Raw genomic sequence first — 22,134 nt, forward strand, 5'->3', positions numbered from 1 at the left:
GTGTGTGGAGAGGGAAGCAATGGTGGCCACCACTGGCTTGGGAGGGGTGAGGTCTCTGCAGCTGGGGTCCAAAACAGACATTACTTTAAAGCTGTAGCTAGCAGCAATGCCTTTAAACAACGCAACACAAAACTGTTTACTCTAGACTAGAGTTAGCATTCAGGACCTTAGCATGGCAGGGGTGGTGGTGGTTAACTCTCCCCCCACCCCCCGATATGGGTCTGATCTGGGATTGCCCTCTCCACCTGAAATTTCTCTTGCAAAATGATGATCCTATAGCACCCATAGCGGAGGCGGGGGGGGAGGGTAGATCCTATAGCACCCATAGCGGAGGCGGGGGGGGGAGGCTAAAGCCCTCTATCCACCACCCTAGGGTCCTGATCCAAATCGGGGGCCCTGTGCCTACTCTAGAGTAAAAATGTGTGTGTGGGGGGGAAGATTTAGCTACGTCTTTGATGGCTGTTTTGGCCCTCAGGAAGGTGTCAGAGACGAGATCCTGCCCTTCCCTTGCGGGGAGGCCGTAACATCCTGCTGAAATTGTAGACTCCTGTGTACACTTCACATGGTTCCACCCTTCACTATTTCAGCTTGAAAAGAATATGTGAGGCAAAGATTAGCAACCAGCAAAACAGCTGTACCTACATTCATCTTTAGCTGATCTTCCTCCAAACTGAAACAGTGAGAGGGGGACTGGCAGCCCCTCCTTTTTCGTCAATACCTCCTCCTGACCTGAAAATATGGTGTAGCGCAGAACTGAACTCTTTTCCTGGCACTGTACTACGGCCAACTCCCTAGAACCACACAAGGCATTATGGACAATGGTGTCGATCTTCATTGGGCTGTTTTGTGTTTTGTTTTTCACCCCCGTAGGGTTTTTTTAAAAATATTTATCACACTTCTGCAAGTTGGTAACTCCGTCTTGCTTCTCTGTGGCCCTGTTCTCTGTTGCTTCCCTGTGATACCTGGGAGGGTGCTGTTGAACTCATGTTCTTCTTGTGGGTCTCCCATGGGCAGCTGGTTGGCCACTGTGTGAACAGTATGCTGGACTAGATAGACCCTTGGTCTGATGGACCCTTGGTCTCATGTTCTGCTTGTGGGTCTCCTGTGGGCAGCTGGTTGACCACTGTGTGAACAGTATGCTGGACTAGATGAACCCTTGGTCTGATCCAGCATGACTCTTCTTATGTTCTGATTACAATCCTGTTGGCACTCAACACCTGAGTTTGCTACTGGAAGGAGCAATAGACAGACACCACCCATGTCTGAATACTTCTGGCTTGGAGGAAAATAAAACTGTGAATATTTTGGGAGTATGAATGCAGATCAAAAAAACTGGCAGGAAGAATGTGGGTGTGTTTCTCAGCCATTGTCTATGGTGATGGGAAAAGCATAAGAAAGATGCCTCCCTCAGTGGGAAAACCTGGTCGTCACTGTTTGCATATAATTAATAGGCATGGGGGTGAGGAATATACCAGGGGAAATGCTGGCATTACAAAACATAAAATAAAGTAAAATGCCTGCAGCCAATAATGGTGCAGGATGTGCAAGACTATATGAACTTCTAGAGACTGGCCTGGAAACCACACTCGGTTTGCCTTGTGCCAGAGGAACTTGTTTGAGAGAGTGCCCAAGGTGGTGACCTCGTCTCTGGGCTCAGTGCCTGGTTCTTTCTCTCCTCCTTTCTGAGGCTCTTCCCCTTGTGTGAGAAGCTCGCCTCTGTGTTTTGTTGCAGGGGCTTGGAATGGAAACCGCCAGCCACAGAACCCATGGAGGGGTTCCAAGGAGGAAATCGTCAGCCAGAACTCCCTCCCTGCTGTAGCCACTCCCTCTGTGGTAGAATGTGCTGCTGGCTTCACTCCGGAAAGGAGAGACTTGTCCACCCTGTCAGAAGGACTGAAGGAAACTTTAGCAGGCATGGCCTCCTCCATGGATGACCCTGTGGAGAGGCTCCAGGAGGAGGTGTCATGTTCCATCTGCCTGGAGTACCTCCGGGACCCTGTCACCATTGACTGTGGCCACAACTTCTGCCACACTTGCATCTCTGACTACTGCAAGCAAGGAGCTGCGACCGGGGCGGCCCTTTGCCCGCAGTGCCGGGCTGGTTTTTTGCTAAGCAGCTCTCGGCCCAACAAACAGCTGGCCAACATTGTGGAGGGCATCGAGCGGCTGGCTGTGCGGCCCAGCCGAGGCCCTGCCGAGGCCTTGTGCGAGAGGCATGGCAAGAAGCTGCGCCTTTTCTGCCAGGACGACGGCGAGCCCATTTGCCTGGTGTGCGACAAATCGCGGGAGCATCGGGCACACACGGTCCTGCCCATCGAGGAGGCCGCCCACGACTACAAGGTAACAAGGAGGCTGGGTCTGGATAAGCCAGTTACGAGTGACAGTAAGCAGCCGTTCTTGTTCATCTGTCTGCTGTGCACTGTTCATGTATAATATATGCTAGCATGAGCCAGGGAGGCCCCAAGCAGTGCCACCACTGCAGCAGATGCAATAGGGGGCTAGCGGACTGCCAGGAATGGCTTGGCGGCTCACATGCGGCCCACAAGCTGCACTTTTTGCATCCCTGGCATATGGGGGGGGGGGTTAAACATCAGAAAGGAAGCACGGGTGAGGAAAGCTCTTACCTCTCCATGGTGCATCGCCCCAGGCACCTCTCTCCCAAACTGGCGCACTTCCTACAGCAGAGCCAAGCTGGGAAAAACGGAGCCCAGGTGACAGAGGTAAGGTGTGGGGGGGTCCACTCTTCTTACCTACATGGTCCTGCTTTTAAAATACGTATGTACTTATTTAATGATATTTATGAATCCTTTAGATTAAGAGAAATGTCTAAGCAAGGTACAACAAGGCAGCATAAGATCATAATTAAATACTGCATAATATTACTGTAAATAGAAGACAAGGTTACCTTTCTGGGAATGCTCGTTGGAAGAGGTCCATTTTCAGTGCTGAAAACCCAGAAGGGTGGGTGCCTGTCTAATGGTAGACAGCTTCAGAGAGTGGGCGTTACAATTAGGGGTGGCGCAGGTGTGCGATTCCATCTGGGAGTCCATTGGACTCCTGCCGGCCAGCTGCCCTGAGCTGAGCCTGTCAAGCCCCCTGAAAATGCGCGCATATCTGCTGCCAGCACTTTTTTTTTTTTGCAAAATGGTGGCCACAGTGATCAGCAGATGGGCCTGGGCTGAGTGCTGGTGGCTCGGTGAGCAGGGGCTGGGGGGTTGGGCACAGGTCCAGGGTGTGCGAGTGGGTGCAGGGGCTAGGTGGGTGCCTGGAGAACCCAGACAGCCCCCCCTTCCATCCCTAGCTAAAGGCACTATTCTGAGCCATCCTAGACGAGACTTCCAAAATCTTGGGCACTGCCACTTGGGCATCTTCTGATGAGTGCAGCAACCCAAATTAGGCCCCAGCCACCCCCTGCTTTATGGTGAGTGGAACAGACCTGGAAACAATGAACTTGGCCCCTGCTTACACAGCCACATTGGCCTTTAAAGAGGTGTGGGGCCCTCCCTCAGAATGATTTCTACTGTTCTCAAAACAACACAAAACCCAGTTTGCTTCCCTTGAAATCCCTGAAATGTATTGCCAGAGGGGAGCCATCTCCACATTGACTTTAGGCCAGGGGTAGGCAGCCCAGTGCCCCCCAGGTTTTTTTGGGGGGGGATTACAAGCCACACAATTCCTGACCATTATCCATGCTGGATGGGGATGATAGGAGATGTAGTCCAAACCATCTGGAGGGTACCAGGTTCCCTATCCCTGCTTTAGGCAAAATGAGGGAAGCCAAGGACACCCCTGAGAAATTTTGCTTAAGAACAGCATCAACAACAATAGTTTGCCTCTTTTATTTAAAGCAGGCTCTTAGAGCAGCTTAGGTGGGGTTCCATGTAGTTCCCCCATCCAAGCACTTCACTCTGCTTAACTTCAAAATTGCTACATCATTGGATTCTCTGCGAAACCTTGCTGAGATGCATTTTGCTGATCTTAACAAAACTCTTTCAGCTCCTCTCGAAATTCTACATATTTTCTCGCTAACGTCCCCACATCTTCCCTTCGAAGTTTGTTTTTGAGCCTGCTTTTTAAAAATGCTATTCAGAAGGCACTTTGCGTCTTTCAGAACCAAGTCTGGTGTGAATAGCAGTGGCCCACCACCTACACACAGACTGAGTGACTGAGACAGGCCCAAATAACATCCAGCGTTTAGATTTCCAATGGGAGACCAGCCATTATTTCTCTTTCCCAGTAGGCAAACAGAGATCTTTTTGTAACAGGCACTGCCTCACCCATCCTTCCCCAACCCAGTGGCCTCCAGATGTTTTGGCCTACAACTCCCATAATCCCTGACCACTGCCTATGCTGGCTGGGGCTGATGGTAGTTGGGAGTCCAAAACATCTGAAGGACACCAGGTAGGGGCAAGCTGCTCAAAGTTAATTTGTCTCCATAACTCCACCTCCCCTCCATCTTATGACAGTTCCAAACCACAGATTAGGTTTTGGTTTGTTTGTAAATCTTCCACAGCGAGTGCTTGAATGATATGGGGGAAAGACAGGGGGCCCTTAATGGAATCCACAAGCCCCTCCTCCTCCTGACTCACTCCAATTTTACCCCCACACACACACCTATAGCCTTCTAAAAACCACAGTGAAGGGAGCAGTCACAAAAGGCAAGGCGGGGAAGCTTCCCTCAGGCCTCTCTGTACTTTGAGCATTGTCAGAAGCAATTAGCCATGATTAGGAATGCCGGAGAATTCTGCCAGAGACTCAAATGAGGCCGGGTTCCAAAGAATCTGGCCGCACTTACCTCCAGGTCCCGAGGAGTTCCTGCGGAGCGGCTCTCCGGCTCCCTATAAGACGTAGGGATGTCAGAGAATTTTTCCACAAATCTCGTGGAGGCCGAATGCCAGCATATTTGGCCCCCCGAAATCGGTGGTGAAACAGTCTGCCTCCCCGCCCCTCCGGGATGGGACTTACCTTGTGCGAATGTCCCCGGTGGCGGCGGCTCCGGCAGCGGTTCAGCGGCAGTTTGGCGGCGGCGGCGGCCGGTCTTCCGACCGGCTGCTGCCACCGCCATTTCCAAGTTAAAACAAAAACAAAAAAACAAACGTGATAGGCTACATGAAGATTTACATGGCCTATCACGGCTAGATTTTTTAAAAAAACACCGTGATAGTGAAAAAAACAAACAAACCCCATGCAAATAGCGTTCCCCTTATTTTCGCCGTAGTCTACGTAAATGTTTACGTAGACTATACTTGCCAAAATAAGGAACGCAAATGGCGGCACCCATGGGCGTATGCGCGTTTCCCCCCCCCCCCACACTCAGCCGTGATAGGCTATGTAAACATTTACGTAGCTTATCACGGCTGACTGCAGGGACGCAAATGGCGGCAGCTATGGCCGCTGCCATTTGTGTCCCGGCAGGACAGAAGGATTCACGGCTGGAGGGACGGGGTGCCTCCGCCCCGGCCAGAATTTGGGGGGGAGGGATGGGGCGCCTCCCCCCCAGCCAGAATTTCGGGGGGAGGGACGGGGCACCTCCCCCCCAGCCAGAATTTCACAGGGAGGGATGGAGCGCCTTACCCCCACCACAAATCAAGCTTCGGGATCAGGTAAGGGACTTTCGTACATCCCTAAAATTAAGACGCGATACGCTAATGGCAGCTGCCATTAGCCTATAGCGGGAAAAATACAGCCGTGAATGGCAAGTTGTACTAGATTTGCAGCCATAAAGCACTGACTTGGACCTAAATTGTGGCTGTATTTCGGTCAAAGTCAGTGCTTTGCGGCTTACGCCATTTACGGCTGTATTTTTTCCCATGACAGGCTAATGGCAGCTGCCATTAGTGTATCACGTCTTACAGGGAGATGGAGAGCCACTCTGCCAACTCCAGTGGATGTGGCTGGGCTCTGGAGGATTCCGCAAGGCTCCGAGTGGCCCAAATTGCCCCTCCACAGACCCCCCCCCCCGACCGGACAGTGGGGGGTTTGTACATCACTAGCCATGATGACTAATTTTATCCCTGGAGTGCAGAATCTAAGCCATGGGAGCCAAATCTGTCCCTCCTGGCCAGATCGCAGTCTGGCCTGCTGGGCTTCCCCATGTGACCATGACACCTGTCCCCGGGCCACCTATTGTGTGGTGGCTTCCTGGCTTTTCTGCAGTTTCCCCCTCTCTTCGAAAAGGTTGGACTGCCTCGCCTAAGTGTTACTCGCCTAAGTGTTACTAGCACTAAGCTACAATATGCTGGTGTGTTTTGGTAGTTTGGGCCCCTCTCCTTTTGCATTTGACTCTGCTGACCATTGGAATGCGGACCCCTGGAAGTAAGCTCTTGGGTGCATATATATATATATTATATATATATATATATATATATTGCATAATATATGCAACACCCTTCTTTTCGTTAAAAGCAAGCAAACAAACAAGCAAACAAACTTACTAGTTGAGATGGCTAACACCCTGTAATTCAAGCACAGCAGTAAGCTAAGTTTTATCCCCCCACCCCCTTTTCTCTGTTTTGCTTAACAGGCTACCTTGAAGATCTTATAAACTCAAAAACCTTTGACATTTTGCTTGGTCCTAAATTAAAGGTACATGCTGCTGTTACTTTTAGTAAGTAAACTGTGGGGCATACAAAAAATCATGCTCTGAATGAGGCAGCAGATGATCCCATGGTTAAGGCATTCTTTTAACCAGCCCATAAGCTCATCCTTTATTAATAGAATACCACAATTGACTGCAGCATTTTTGTCTGTCCAGCTGTTGAGCAATTTCCCGAATGCTTGTGGTTTGAAACATGTTGGGATTCAACTTCGGCATTAGGGTTGTCAATATTTCCCCACTAATTGGCTCTGTTCCTGTGCTTTTAACAATAATTTAACATGCCGGAATTACACAATTGACGTTTGCCTGGTAGGGAGATAAAGGGATGGGGAAAAGAGTCACTGCCTTAATGTTTGCGTGTCAGCTGCTGGTAAATATAGCAGAGCGAGGCTGCGGGGAAAATGTGGCAACTCTATCTGGCAAAGTTAGTTAAAATGGCTTCCACACCCCATTCAGTTCTTTGCCTCTTCGTGGTGATTGTTTTGTCTGCAGCAGCAATACGGTCATGTTGCTAAGGTGGCCACCTTTTATTTTTTTAAGCAGCCCCTCCTCCTGTGTTTTTAACAGCAGCTGGATGTATAGATATTAGTAGGCGATCATCCTTATCTCCACACTATGACAAGCTTCACCTCCTGATCTCTTCGAAAAGTAAATGAAAAAAGCGAACCTGTGCATACTCCTCTCCACCCAAGTTGAAAAGGAAAAGCCCATTGAAAAAGTGCTGTAAAGCTCACCGTTTCCTGAAAATAAAACCGAGCACCTTTGGGTAGCCTTCTCTTATTTTTGCCAACGATGGGTGTGTCTCTCTTGTTTCTGCCCTCCCATGGGATTGCCAACTTTTTCTTAGCAGCCTCTGCCCCTTCGCTTTTGACATCAACTTGATGTACAGACATTAGCAGACGATAATTAGCAATGCTGCCAAATTTCGCAATTCATCAGCTCGTTGGATGAAACTCATCTATTCAGAATGCTCACCTTTGTAGCAAGCCTGATTCGACTATAACAAATTCACGATTAAGTTGGAAATTGATTGGGAGCTTCAGAGCATGCAAGGTAAAGTAGTACAGATTCCCCCCACCCTAAATTTTCAGTCATCCTACCACCTAGACCACCCTATTACTTGAAGCAGTCTTCTTAGTGGCTTCCCTCATAGCCTCCACAGCTCTAGCTCTGAGGAAGACTCTGTGGACCCATCTTCATACTGGCAATTGCTGATGGCAAGTAAACATCACATGACATCACACAGGCAGACCATGTGAAAACAACCAATCAGAAAGGGGGCACATAACGTGGTGATGCATGTTGTCATTAGGGATGTCCATTGCTGGGAAATCTGGTGCTTTTTTGGGCTTGCTGGAGTTCTGCGGTGTGCCTGACTCGGCTTGCATTTGCGGGCCAACCTGCAGTTTTTTCCGGGAGTCCTGGACTTTCTGTGTATCTGTTGTGTGTCCAGCCACAATTTGTGCAAATAGAGATTTGCACGAATTGAGGGTGAAATCTGCGCAATTTGCACAAATTGTAGCCATAATTTGTGCAAATTATGCAGATTTGTGCAAAATTCAGCTGTAATTTGTGCAGATTAAAAAACACGGAAACTCCGCTAACTGGCCTGACTTGCTGCAGACTGAGTTGGGCTCTGCAGCAGAAAATGGACCGAAATCGGGGGGGGGGGGGAGGGAACCAATGAAAGCACATTGAGCTCCACCCCTCAAACGGATTCCTCCAACATCCCTAGTCGTCATGCTGCACTACTTGATTCCAAACTACAGCTCTTAAGATGCACCTTGACACTGCGCATGCCCAAACACTCACGTACACAGAATGAGATTTCAGCTTAAAGGAGAACTTTCATCCGAGCTCACATGGATGAATTTGTGACTTCCCAAGTAAATCACAAATTCACTTGGGGTAACTTCACTCATCACTAATTATAATGTTTATCTGTAGGCCAAGAAAAATGTCACCCACTGATTTCTACACATTAAGCTGTTGTTTAACTCACAGGGGCAGAACAGGCTGGGGTTGTTTTTTTCTGGCCAGTTTGCAGCCTTATCTTATCAGCCATATGGATGGGGGTGGGACCAATGTAAACTGAAGGCTACCACTTGTCTGGATGGGAGTGAAATGGCAATCCTGAAATCTCTCTCTTTCTTAACAGAGCCTCTTCACATAGAATCATAGAATCATAGAATAGTAGGGTTGGAAGGGGCCTACAAGGCCATCGAGTCCAACCCCCTGCTCAATGCAGGAATCCAAGTCAGAGCATCCCCCACACATGGCCGTCCAGCCTCGTCTTGAACGCCACCAGTGTGGGAGAGCCCACCACCTCCCTAGGTCATTGGTTCCATTGTCGTATTGTTCTAACAGTCAGGAAGTTTTTCCTGATGTTCAGCCAGAAACTGGCTTCCTGTAACTTGAGCCCATTATTCCATGTCCTGCACTCTGGGATGAGTGAGAAGAGATCCTGGCCTTCCTCTGTGACAGCCTTTCAAGTACTTGAAGAGCGCTATCATATCTCCCCTCAGTCTTCTCTTCTCAAGGCTAAACATGTCCAGTTCTTTCAGTCTCTCTTCATAAGGCTTTGTTTCCAGTCCCCTGATCATCTTTGTTGGCCTCCTCTGAACCCTCTCCAATTTGTCTGCATCCTTCTTAAAGTGTGGTGCCCAGAACTGGACACAGTACTCCAGATGAGGCCTAACCAGTGCTGAGTAGAGGGGAACTAGTACTTTCCGGGATTTGGAAGCTATGCTTCTATTAATGCAGCCCAAAAGAGCATTTGCCTTTTTTGCAGCCACATCACATTGTTGGCTCATATTCAGCTTGTGATTGACAACAATTCCAAGCTCTTTCTCGCTTGTAGTGTTGTTGAGCCACGTATCCCCCATCTTGTAACTGTGCATTTGGTTTCTTTTTCCTAGGTGCAGAACTTGGCATTTATCCCTAAATGTCATTCTGTTGTTTTCTGCCCAGCGCTCCAGTCTATCCAGATCACTTTGAATTTTGTTTCTGTCTTCTAAAGTATTAGCTATCCTGCACAATTTTGTGTCCTCTGCAAATTGGATCAGCATTCCCTGCACCTCCTCCTCCAAGTCATTAATACAAATGTTGAAGAGCACTGGGCCCAGGACTGAGCCCTGCAGTACCCCACTCGTTACCTCTCCCCAGTTTGAGAAGGTCCCATTGATAAGCACTCTTTGAGTCCGATTCTGTAGCCAACTGTGGATCCACTGGATCATTGTTTCATCTAGCCCACTTTGAGCTAGTTTGCTCATCAGGAGATCATGGGGCACTTTGTCGAAAGCTTTGCCGAAGTCAAGGTATATGATGTCTACAGCATTCCCACGGTCCACAAGGGAGGTGACTTGATCAAAAAATGAGATCAGATTTGTCTGGCAGGATTTATTCTTTACAAATCCATGTTGACTTTGAGGAATCACTGCATTGTTTTCAAGGTGCTTCCAGATGGATTGCTTTATCATCTGCTCCAGAATTTTCCCAGGGATTGATGTCAGACTGACTGGTCTGTAGTTCCCAGGTTCCTCCTCTTGACCCTTTTTGAAGATAGGGACAACATTAGCCCTCCTCCAGTCATCTGGCACTTTCCCCGTCCTTTACGCAGCTTCCCCCGGCACTTTACGCAGCAATCCAGCCTTAGTAGCAGCATTAAAAACACTGTGTGTGGGCCCTTGCCCGTAGCCACCAGCATGCGTAGGAATCAATCAGTTTTCTCTAGCTGCTCTGGCAAATGCTGCACAAAATGTGTACAACTGATGGCTTAGCCCCAGACATGGAACTGAAACACACAGGATTTCCAGTCTCTTTCTGCATGGACTATAATGGGCAAAATCAGGAGTGGGGAACCGGTGGCCTTCCAGATGTTGTTGGACTACAATTCCCACAATCTTTTACTTGTCCATGCTGTTTTGACTGTTGGGAATTGGTGTCCAAAAACATCTAGAGGGCCACAGGTTCCTCATGAGAGATGTGAAGGCCTGGAGAAAACTGGGGAAAGGGCAGGGGAAACTAGGAAACCCCCCACCCTGTTTTAAAAAATCCTGAAAAAAATAAAAGAAAAAATGTCCCCCCCCCCGAGGTTTTCTGGTTCCCCTGATTTTTCCAGTGTTTTCCCCCCACATCTTCACATATCTATTACCCACCCCTGGGTCAAATAATTGTATGAATTGTCCCTCATTTATTTAAGTATTTAAGAACATTTTTATACCGCTTTTCTTGTTTAAAAACTTCTCAGAGCAGTTTGCAAAGTAAAAGCATAAGAAAATACAATAAAACCAGTCAAGAAAACAATAAAATATATCCTTAAAATAACCAAGGTAGCTGGCAATGTTTAGAGATGCTTAGAAGGGCTTGGGAAGGTGGGCCCTGGGGGCAGGTCCCAGATGAAGCCAATTACCTAGCTACAGTTTCCCCCTCTGGGTCCGTCCTGCTGGTTTCAGGACTTGGAAGTTGCAGCACTACAACCATGGCTTGGGGCAAGCAGGGCTGAAGTCGCAAAGGTTCCAGCTCTACAGGATGTGACCTTCAGTGCCTTCCATTTTCTCAATTTCCTCTTCCAAAACCAGTACGATGCTCCAACTAGCCACACTAGGAAATGGTGATGATTTGCTTTGGCTGCATGGCAATACTGTAGAGAAAAGGTTGTCTTTCCTTGGTGCCCCCATCCTTGCCCCTAGCTCATAGTGCCTCTGAGTCATGTTGGAGATGAGGTTGGAGCTTCTCACCCCAAACAGGTGATATTCCCCAAGGGATGGGGATTAGAGTGTGTGCTGAGCCATGTCGATTAGTGCTGAGTTGTGTAGGGGATTAGGATGGAGCTGTGCTGACTTCTGTTGGAGGTTAGGATGGAGTTTCTCACTAGGGATGTTTGGATTGTGTAAAATCCATTCGGTCTGTGTTTCATGGATTGTCAGGCATCTTTTGTTCCATCATCTGCTCATCGACGGAATTAGATTTTGTTTTTGGTTTCCAGATTTGCACAAATTCATATTTGCACAAATATGTGCTTGCAAAAATGCCCAGATTCCCCCCAAAATGTGCAACCCCTCCCCCAATGTGCATTTTCACACATTAACCTAAGGGGGAAATCTGCATTTTCAGGCGGTTCTTTATTTTTGTGTATTTTTCTATGACTAAATTTGTGCAACATTCCCCAAGGTTGGAAAAACAGCCTGCAAGTCTATGGAATCTGCCTGATGGGGGAATAGCCAGTCTGCTGTGGAATCCATGAGTTGGCTTCATAAAAATCCAAACTCATTTAGTATTGTTGCAGAGTTCTCCAACATTCCTACTTCTCACCCCAAAGAAGTGATACTCCTAGAGGGAGTCATGAGATGGACAACCTTATGTAGAAGGCCTCTTCCACAGGTGCATCTCCTTTGACCTGAGAATGGGAGGGGGCTTGTAGTGCAATCATTGTGAAGACCCCACGGAGATCTTCCTGACACCATTTTGGGCTGGAGAGGCCTCTCTTGAGATGGTAGCTCCATGAGAATAATAGAGGAGGCTCTATATCCACCACAGAGAAAGACCCTGACCCTAGAGGCATTAGCCCCCCCCCCCCACACACACACAGATCTTCCCTCTTGGAGGGAAGCTACAAATAAAACCCCCACCATAAACCTGTGTGCTTCCTCCGTAGATTAAGCTCCAGGAAGCTGTGCATCTTCTCAGGAAAGTGCTGGGGGAAGCAACTAAGCTGGAGGCCCAAGAGGAGGAGAAAACAGCTCAGTGGAAGGTAAGCGCCTACCTAATCAAAATGTCATTGGACAAGTAACTGCTACCAGTCCAGCCTTCCCCAGCTTGCATCCCTTCAAGTGTTCCTGATCTCAACTCCCATCAGTCCCAGCCAGCATGGCTAATGGTCAGGAGTCCTGAGAGTTTTCATCCCAAACATCTGGAGGACACCAGAGGACAACATGGTGCCCTCCAGATATCTACCATCAAGGAATGTAGCTCAGTGGGAGAGCACATGCTTTGCATACAGATCCCAGAGTCAGTCCTTGGCATCTCCAGGTAGAGTTGGGAAACACTAGTCTGTGAACAGTGCCAGGCTAGATGGACCAAAGGTTTGACCCAGTGGCAACTTCCTATGTCCTTTCCTGTGTCCCTCAAGCATTGGGTACAAATGACTCCTTGGCCTCTGCTGCCACCTTATGACTAGTTTGGGCCAATGCATGGGTGGGTGAGAAATTTGCTTTGGCAGTTTTTTAGAATGGATATACCATATTTGCACCTCCCTAGCCTTTCGGTGAGCTATGGCAGAGTTATATACCCAAATCCACATTTTTGGTGAGCTTTCTGATGGGGTTCATCTCTGGGAAAATACACACAAAAAGGTACATATTAAGGATAAAGAAAGAAAGTTTCCTCCTGTGCAAGCACCGTGTCATTACTGACCCCTAGAGGGATGCCGCTTGCGCTAGCGTTTTTGTGGCAGACTGTAGCGGGGTGGTTTGCCATTGCCTTCCCCAGTCATGACTACCTTTCCCCCAGCAAGCTGGGTCCTCATTTTACCGACCTCGGAAGGATGGAGGGCTGAGTCGACCTGAGCCGGCTACCTGAGACCCGGCTTCCGCTGGGATCAAACTCAGGTCGTGGGGAGAGTTTCGGTTGCAATACTGCCGCCCACCACTCTGCGCCATACGAGGCTCTTGCAGTCCAAAGGAAAGGAAAGGTTCCTCCTGTGCAAGCACTGAGTCATTGCTGACTCCTAGAGGGACGCTGCTTTCGCTGGCGTTTTCATGGCAGACTACAGTGGGGTGGTTTGCCATTGCCTTCCCCAGTCGTGACTACCTTTCACCCAGCAAGCTGGGTACTCATTTTACCGACCTCGGAAGGATGGAGGGCTGAGTCGACCTGAGCCGGCTACCCGAGACCCGGCTTCCTCTGGGATCGAACTCAGGTCATGGGGAGAGCTTCGGCTGCAGTACTGCCACCTACCACTCTAATGTGTATCGTTGAAAAGGAAGTGTGCGCCAGACTGCTTTTCAGGAATGTAAAGTGCCTGTGGAAATGACATACATTTTAAAAAATGTGCACAGACTTGCTATCATTTGTTTATTTATTTACTGTACTTTTAAACTGCCCAGTAACCAAAATCTCTGACTGGTGGTGTACTACACATTAAAGATAGAAATACAGGACAAGGATTTTTAAAAATTAAAACCGTGCAGAATAAAGCCAAGATAAAACCAGCAGCGAAGATTTAAACCATTACAACATCAGAAAGGGCACAATCCTTTGGTTCCTGGAGAGTATTCCAGGGCCCATAGGGTTTTTTGGGAGCCCCCCTCCTAAAGCCATAGACACTGCTACAGTTTAGGAAGGGGGACCCCAACATCCAATCCCTCCCCTTGCCCCCACCCCCTTGCAGCTGCTGTGGAAATAACCACAGTGCCTGCTTTCTGAGGTTGGAAAAGCAGCCCCGGAGGACCTCATAGGGGTCTGAAAGTGGGGGTTCTGGTGGGTGGGGAGGATAGGGAAGGGTATTATGAGAAATCCTATGGTCTCTCCAGCCCCAGCCCCAGCTCTGGTCAACATACATCCTCTAGACAGGCTTAGAGGCTTGTCTAGAGAAAAAAGCAAGAAAAGGAGGATGGAGAAGTGAAAATAACATCCATTCCTTCTCCCACCCTGTGTTGGCAGCAGCCTGTCAGGGTGTTGGATAATAGAATCATAGAATAGTAGGGTTGGAAGGGGGCTACAAGGCCATCGAGTCCAACCCCTTACTCAATGCAGGAACCCAAGTCACAGCATCCCTGACAGATGGCTGTCCAGCCTCATCTTGAATGCCTCCAGTGTGGGAGAGCCCACTACCTCCCTAGGTCATTGGTTCCATTCTCGTGTTGCTCTAATAGTCAGGAAGTTTTTCCTGATGTTCAGCCGGAATCTGGCTTCCTGTAACTTGAGCCCATTATTCCCTGTCCTGCACTCTGGGATGATCAAGAACTGATCCTGGCCTTCCGTTCTGTGGCAGCCTTTCAAGTACTTGAAGAGCGCTATCCTATCTCCCCTCAGTCTTCTCTTCTCAAGGCTAAACATGCCCAGTTCTTTCAGTCTCTCTTCATAGGGCTTTGTTTCCAGTCCCCTGATCATCTTTGTTGCCTTCCTCTGAACCCTCTCCAGCTTGTCTGCATCCTTCTTAAAGGGCAGTGCCCAGAACGAGACACAGTAGTCAAGATGAGGCCTAACCAGTGCTGAGTAGAGGGGAACTAGTACTTCCCGGGATTTGGAAGCTATGCTTCTATTAATGCAGCCCAAGATAGCATTTGCCTTTTTTGTAGCCACATCGCATTGATGGCTCATATTCAGCTTGTGATCGACAACAATTCCAAGATCCTTCTCACTCGTAGTGCTGTTGAGCCAAGTATTGCCCATCTTGTAACTGTGCATTTGGTTTCCTTTTCCTAGGTGCAGAACTTGGCATTTATCCCTATTAAATGTCATTCTGTTGTTTTCTGCCCAGCACTCCCGTCTATCAAGATCATGTGGTTTCTGTCTTCCAGGGCATTAGCTATCCTGCCCAATTTTGTGTCCTCTGCAAATTGGATCAGCATTCCCTGCACCTCCTCCTCCAAGTCATTAATACAAATGTTGAAGAGCACTGGGCCCAGGACTGAGCCCTGCGGTACCCTGCTCGTTACCTCTCCCCAGTTTGAGAAGATCCCATTGATAAGCACTCTTTGAGTCCAATTCTGTAGCCAACTGTGGATCCGCTGGATCGTTGTTTCATCTAGCCCACTTTGAGCTAGTTTGCTCATCAGGAGATCATGGGGCACTTTGTCGAAAGCTTTGCTGAAGTCGAGGTATATGATGTCCACAGCATTCCCACAGTCCACAAGGGAGGTTACCTGATCAAAAAATGAGATCAGATTCGTCTGGCAGGATTTGTTCTTGACGTATTTAGAAGTTTCTGAGCTCAGAGGCTTCCTTCTAATGGCAGCAGGTTGTGCCCAAACCAGATGCTAAAACATCATAAAACATTAGAGAAAAAACACACAAAAATGTGTGAATTTTCACATAGATTGTGAGAAAAAATAAATAAATCACCCGCTTGTGTGGAAACAGGACAGAGCAAGCTTGACTCCAAGATTGACAGATCGGTCTATCTCTAGCCATGACACTATTTTAACAGGAACAGGGCCCACAGTGCCGAAGGTGTAAAGGATCTGTGTGCCACATAAGTTCCTCATTCTCAATTACATAAGGGGCAGAGGCATCATTTTCTGCACGTGTGTTTGCCTGTCCTGCTCCCTCTTCCCAAACAAGTGCCTTTTACACCTCAGAATGTGACTGAATAATCAGGAAGTGATTCCTCTGGGGTGGCTGGGGAAGACCCACAATTGCCCAATCTGTTTGTTAAGCTCTTGATTTACGGAAGTGGAATAAGTAGGCCTCAGAGTCTCCTTGAGAAACTTTGCCTTGGATCCTACATGTGTGAGGAGCTGGTTGTGGTGACCTGAAGTCGGTGGGGTGGGGTGGGGGAGAGGTGCTCTCCACTTTCTCAGAGGCAGTTTGTCCACGTGGTTGAGTCATGTATTTCTAACCAACCCATCGCCGGTCCCATGAGGAGCTGCTGCTGGAGGGAAAAACAGCCCCAAGGGTTTGGTGCTTTTTCATTCACTGAGGAATGTGGATGTACAGCTCAGGGTGGGTGTTTGACAGGTCTGTTCTGAGAAACGCTGTTTACAATTTTTTATTTAAAACCCCAAACATCGCTGCATTGTTATAGCCAAAAGGATTACAGGCAGGAAGTCCCCTGGCCTGCAGGACAGGACAGAAGCATGGGGCTCGTATGGGCAAGTTTAAGGTTGTCATTTTCTTGTGAATGGGCCTCTGTAGTTGTATATCTAATAGTGGTTTAATATTCAGGCATTAGCAGGTTTATCTCCATGCCAAAGAAAGCATCATTTCTATGGTTTAAGCTGCTCTCTTTTGTTCCCCCTGGTCTGTTGGTAACTGTGGCTTCTATCCAAATGTTTGCCAGCAGGTGCCTGTGTTAGTCTGTTGCAGCAAAACCAGAGAGTCTTGCCATATCTTAAAGGTGTCCTCCTTCCACCTGCCTTCCAGATCTCTCCCGGCAGCCCCAGCCAGTTAGGAATGACCAGGAAACCTGGGAGTTGTTGTCCAAAACACCTGGAGGGCATGAGGTTGGGATTGGCTGCCTAACCAATTTATTATGACATAAGCTTTTGTAGACTAGGGCTCACTTTGTCAGATGCATGAAGTGTAATCTTAAGTTGCAGATACGAATACATGTGGTGGAGGTGGTGCTGTGATGGGGTGGGGGGATTGTAAACAGTGAGGTCAGAGGGATATGAAATGCAGCAAGTACAGACAGTGACAATTACTTGAAGCTTAATGTGACCATTCACAAAACAGTGTTTGTGACCATACCCTAGGCTCAGGATAGATTGATAGTGGGGTGGAAATGGATGAAGTCCTGGTGGAACCTCTCAAGTACCTCCTGTTCATGGATCCAGATAATCGAGATGTCCTCAATGTACCTCAGGCAGAAGACAGGCTGTTGGAGGCAAGAGCTGAGAAAGTGTTCGAAGTAGTGTGTTTGTGTGTGTCTGTGTGGTGGGGCAAAAACCCTTTCCCACATTTTTGCAGGACCATTCACACACACACACACACCCCCTTTGAAAACATGTGTGTGGGATTTTGGCTGCTTTTACAGATGGGTAAATTTCTAAGGAACGTTCGGATGGGGTTGGCTTACCTGTCTTTATGCAGATGAAGTAGCTGAGGTTTTTTCTTCTTCTAATGGTTCATTAAAAAAAAAGCCTTGGTGGCTACTTGTTGCTGGTTACTGGTTTGTCCACACCCTCCCACATCTTAAACTGTATTTCCATTCCTGGTGCTTGATTCCCCAGGAAACAACACTCATGTTGCACTCAGGAGGACGTAAATCTCACTGGCTGCAACCAACCCCCGCCCCCCGGGCACTATGTTTGTATATAGTAAGGGAAGTCAACCCTTGCTCCCCGGCCTCCAAAATTTTCACATTTTCTTCCATCTCATCTAGGGGACGTTGCTGTATAGTGCCTCAACATGTGTTTAGTGGCTTGCTGGAACTTAATATACACTTGAATGGGATCTTATATGTACTCTTTAATGGATTATTATTGCCCTAGATCTAGATGGGGCAGATATGGGGTCTCAAACTTGATGCCCATGAGCTCCTCTCTTGGTGTTGGACAGGCTCCCTGCCATTCCTGATTTTTATTTTATGAGTTGTTGTTGTTGTTGTTGTTTTAAAACTGGGAGGCAGGCATACTACAAAGTGAAGGGCTGCTCTCCACACCATCTTTGTTTGGGTTCAAAAGGGTGGTTTTGTGTTTTGGAGCTCAGACCCCCAGCTCTACCCTGTACTTGGGTTCTTAGGCAAATGACTTTTCTTTTCGTCTCACTAGTTTGCCTTCTGCGATTGTTCTGTGACAGGCTATGCCCACCATGGTGGCCATTTTATGAAAGAAGAAGACAAACCCCCATGGCAGCCATTTTGTGAGAATGCCCACAATGTTCTCTCAACATTCCAGATCTGCCCAATTACCATAAAATGTTGGGGAACCCTGGAGCAGGTGATATATGAATAAATAGTTAGCAAAGGGATCACATTCAGGGCAAGCGTGCCATAAACATGCTGATGCCCGGTCCTACTTTCTGTTGATGTCCCTGCTAGGAGAAAGTGGAGGAACGTCGAGCACTCATCGTGTCTGGGTTCGCAAGGCGCCGCCTGGTGATGGCTGAAGAGGAGCAGCTGCTTCTGAAGCAGCTTCAAGATGAGGAGCAGACCACACTGAAGAAGCTGCAGATAAACTGGACCTTCTTGGTTGAACAGTGTACTGGGCTACAGAGGCTGATCTCCGAGATGGAGGACAAATGCCAGCAGCCAGCTGCTTCCTTGCTCAAGGTGAGACTCTCCAAGATAGCCAGCTGAAAAGGAAGAAAGGGCTCCTGTGCCTTCAACCGTCCTTCAAGGAGCATGTGGTCCTTTTCTCCCCTAGCCATTTTATCCTTGGAACACCCCTGTGCGATAGGTTAAGCTGAGAGACAGTGACTGGCCCAAGGTCACCGAGTGAGCTTCCTGGCTGTGTGGGGATTTGAACCTCCATCTCCCCAAATCCTAGCCCCACACTCTATCCACTGCACTGCACTCTCAGTTTGCAGAAGAGGGAATTTTGGCATATGAAGCTTGTGCCAGGCTGACAATGCAAGAATGTCTTGATTCAAAGTGATGAATGAGTCAAGGAAAACAGAATTGCCTCTTTGATCTGGGTTCCATACCCAGGCAGACACACCTGCAGTTAGTATTTAATATTCTGATCTTGTGAATGAATTGGGGTTGGGGTTTTTTAACAAAATGTTTCAGGGTCATCAACCTTGACAGGAGCTTGGGTGGGTGCTGAAAGAATGTAAATTCTGTGGTTGTAAGCAGTTATACAACTTATGCACATGCCTAATTCGCATAATTCAAATTTTCTTTTAAGGGTAGGGCCATATGTTTTTAAAAACTGAGATTAAACTCCAAATTGGAGGGGGAAAGATGTTGTTCTGCACCCAGCAATCCAACTTCTGCACCAAGATCCTGCAGCCTCTATGGATTTCAGGCAACTTTAAGAGATGTTCATACTTCCACTTATTTTCAAGTGTTACTATTTTGCATAATTTATTATTGTTTTACTAATCATGGCATGGGGCCTGAAGCAGTGGAACCTGCTAAAATTCTGGAAACCATACACTATTTCAACAGGCATCGCTGCTTCTGAGATTTCAATTTCAACAGGCATTGCTGCTTCTGCGATTTCAATTTCAACAGGCATCGCTGCTTCTGAGATTCAATTTCAACTTCTGAGATTCAATTTCAACAGGCATCGCTGCTTCTGAGATTTCACGGCTGTAAGGGCTAGAAACATGTGCTGTATTTTAAATGGAAATGGATTTTCAGGAAGCTGAATTCTGTGCCCAGTACAATGTTCTGTGCGTTTTCTGAGCTCCTTTGGATTCCACACAGCCCTGGATTCAAGCCCCTGGTGGTTTGTGAAGTGCCGTGTTATGACTATGCGAATGAGGTTGAGCTTTAGGTAAATGCTAAAATCTCTGCAAGCTTCATGATGGTCCAACTTTGTCTTCAGAATAATGAGGGCTAGAAACATATTCATTAATATTTATACAACCCCTCCCCCCACACACACACACACCCCACACACGTCATTCTGAATTAGAGGCTGTATTCTGTATTCATGCATTCTAACATGATCTTGGTAAAGCAGCAGTAAGGCTAGTATGCTGATACTTATAGGTTCCTTGAGCAATGTTTAAAAATGTAGCATTAGAGAGTACCTGGTGATTCACAGTCTTTTTGTTTTCTCCCTCTAGGATGTGAAAAACACCTTGACCAGGTCAGTATATTACTAAACCTTTATTGCTATCCAACCCTATGCATGTTTATTTTGAAGTAAGTCCCCACTGTGTTCACTGGGGCTTACGCCCAACTGTGCACAGGATTGCAGCTTAGACTGCAATACTATGCTTGTTTAGACAGAAAAAAGTTCTACAAGTCCTAGCACCCCCGGTCAGCCATGCATAGGATTGCACCCTAAGTCTCTTCCATGACCTGGAGGGGGCCACAAAACGGTGCCTTTGCCTTCTGTAGGATAACTGGTGATACGTTCTCCCTAGGAGCGAGGGTGTGTCGCTGCAGGAACCGCAGCCCATCTTGATGGATCTACATGAATCCTATGAGGTTCCGGGATTGTTGGAGTTGCTCCAAAGATACAGAGGTAAATGAGAGATGATGTAAAGCTAGGAATGGATGAATCTGTCAGGCTTTCTGTCTCCTGCATTTGGATTTTTTAAAAAGCTTATGTTCTTTCCATCTCAAAAATGAAGAAATTAATGAATGTTGGTAAATCCTTATCCAGAAATTAACCAAAGTGAAATCTCGCCTATCTGCACAAGTCAAATTCAGTAAGTACATGGAGAGAGCCGTGTTGTACCTGCCTGCCATATAGCTGTTAAAGTTGAGGAGCCTGTCAGCAAAAATAAGTGGCAACCCAAATTCAGTACCACAAACATGGCTGAATACACAAGGATTCAAACCCAGACTTTTAACAGCTAAGTGCTCAAAGCCCTGGATGGATGAATCTGTCTGTTTTGTTTTCTCCAATGTTATTATTATTTTTTAATCTCAAGTTCTTTCCATCTGAAATATGAAGAAATGTGTGAATTTTGATAAATTCATATAAAAAATGATCTGAAACTAAATGATCACTCATTCCTATTCAAAGGTATGCCTGGCACATGAGCATTGTGGGAATTATATCTTCTCTAAGCCTAGTTGTCATATGTCATCTATGGTTTTAGTTCAGGGGCTTGTGAGCTGTCATGGGTGTGGAATGAATCACTGAAAGCTTTAATCACAGATTAAAACAACCTAATTGATGGGGCTAGTAACAAGCAAAGACCTGAAGATCCTTGAATAATTTGCCATTATGCAGATGCTGCAACTGTGCTGCTGCCCTTTGCACCTGGGTCAGAGGAAACAGGAACTTAAAGGTGGTGTTTTGTTCCAGCCTGTAACCAAAGTTTGCAGATAGTTTCTCTTTTGGAACAAAACTCTAGTGGCTTTGATCCTTCTAGCAATAAGAAGAACCACAGGCAACTGAAGCTGAGAGAGCTCAACTGAAAATGGTGTCCATACATCTTTGGATGTTGTTGCTTTTGGATATCAGCTGACCAGTTGACGGAATCACACGGGTCTCTTCTACATCAGCTGCACACTTGGCTGTAGTGGGAGAGAAGAAATGCATTCATTTCCCAATTAAATGCAAACTCACTTAATTTTCAACTTTTAAACCACTGTATGACCCCAAACTCAGTTATCCTTCGAAATTCTCACTTTTCCAATTTTTGCAATGGAATTCTTCAATCAAAAATGCACAAAAATTGTGCACATTAGAAAAAATAATGTTCAAATATGTATTACTTCAGGAAAGCTGCTTCCCAAAATGTGCATATGAGGCAAAAATGCATACAAGAATGCATGTATTGGGAGAAATGTGTCAAAAATTCTTATGAATTTTCATGCGAACTTTTTAAAACACTCTCAAAGCTTGGGATGAACTGAACTTCATACTGAAGAAATTCTCAAAGTTCAAGATGAAACAAACTTAAGATCAGAAAAATGAGAAACAGAGAGAAACAGAAGTTGACAAACTTGTCCATCCCTATTTGATTGCATCATGCCCTAACGGGGATCACTGCCTTGTTGTGGCGAAGGGGCTTGCGTAACTCAGTGAAGCCATAAGCTATGCCTTGCAGGGCCACCCAAGACGGACAGGTCATGGCGGAGAGTTCTGACAAAATGTGGTCCACTGGAGAAGGAAATGGCAACCCACTCCAGTATTCCTGCCAAGAAAACCCCATGGAACGTATCACAAGGCTAAAAGATATGACACTGGAAGATGAGCCCCTCAGGTCGGAAGGTGTCCAATATACTACTGGGGAAGAGC

At 47.1% G+C, this 22,134-nt stretch overlaps 1 protein-coding gene across 2 annotated transcripts in view; it reads left to right on the plus strand.

The window, feature by feature from the left end:
- The first annotated feature begins 1,838 nt into the window (after positions 1–1,838).
- LOC146353467 (E3 ubiquitin-protein ligase TRIM58-like) overlaps positions 1,839–22,134 on the plus strand; it is a 28,719-nt gene continuing 8,423 nt past the window's right edge. The window contains exons 1-5 of one of the 2 annotated variants that reach the window (XM_084836513.1): positions 1,839–2,340; positions 12,255–12,350; positions 18,303–18,533; positions 20,000–20,022; positions 20,303–20,403. In XM_084836513.1, the coding sequence (XP_084692639.1) occupies positions 1,915–2,340; positions 12,255–12,350; positions 18,303–18,533; positions 20,000–20,022; positions 20,303–20,403 (877 nt within the window). In that variant the 5' untranslated portion in view covers positions 1,839–1,914. The other variant, XM_084836514.1, reaches the window with a different exon arrangement.

Source organism: Heloderma suspectum, chromosome 2 (genome assembly GCF_057233095.1).
Source record: "Heloderma suspectum isolate Gila_16-S chromosome 2, 16-S_ref, whole genome shotgun sequence".
NCBI lineage: Eukaryota > Metazoa > Chordata > Lepidosauria > Squamata > Helodermatidae > Heloderma > Heloderma suspectum.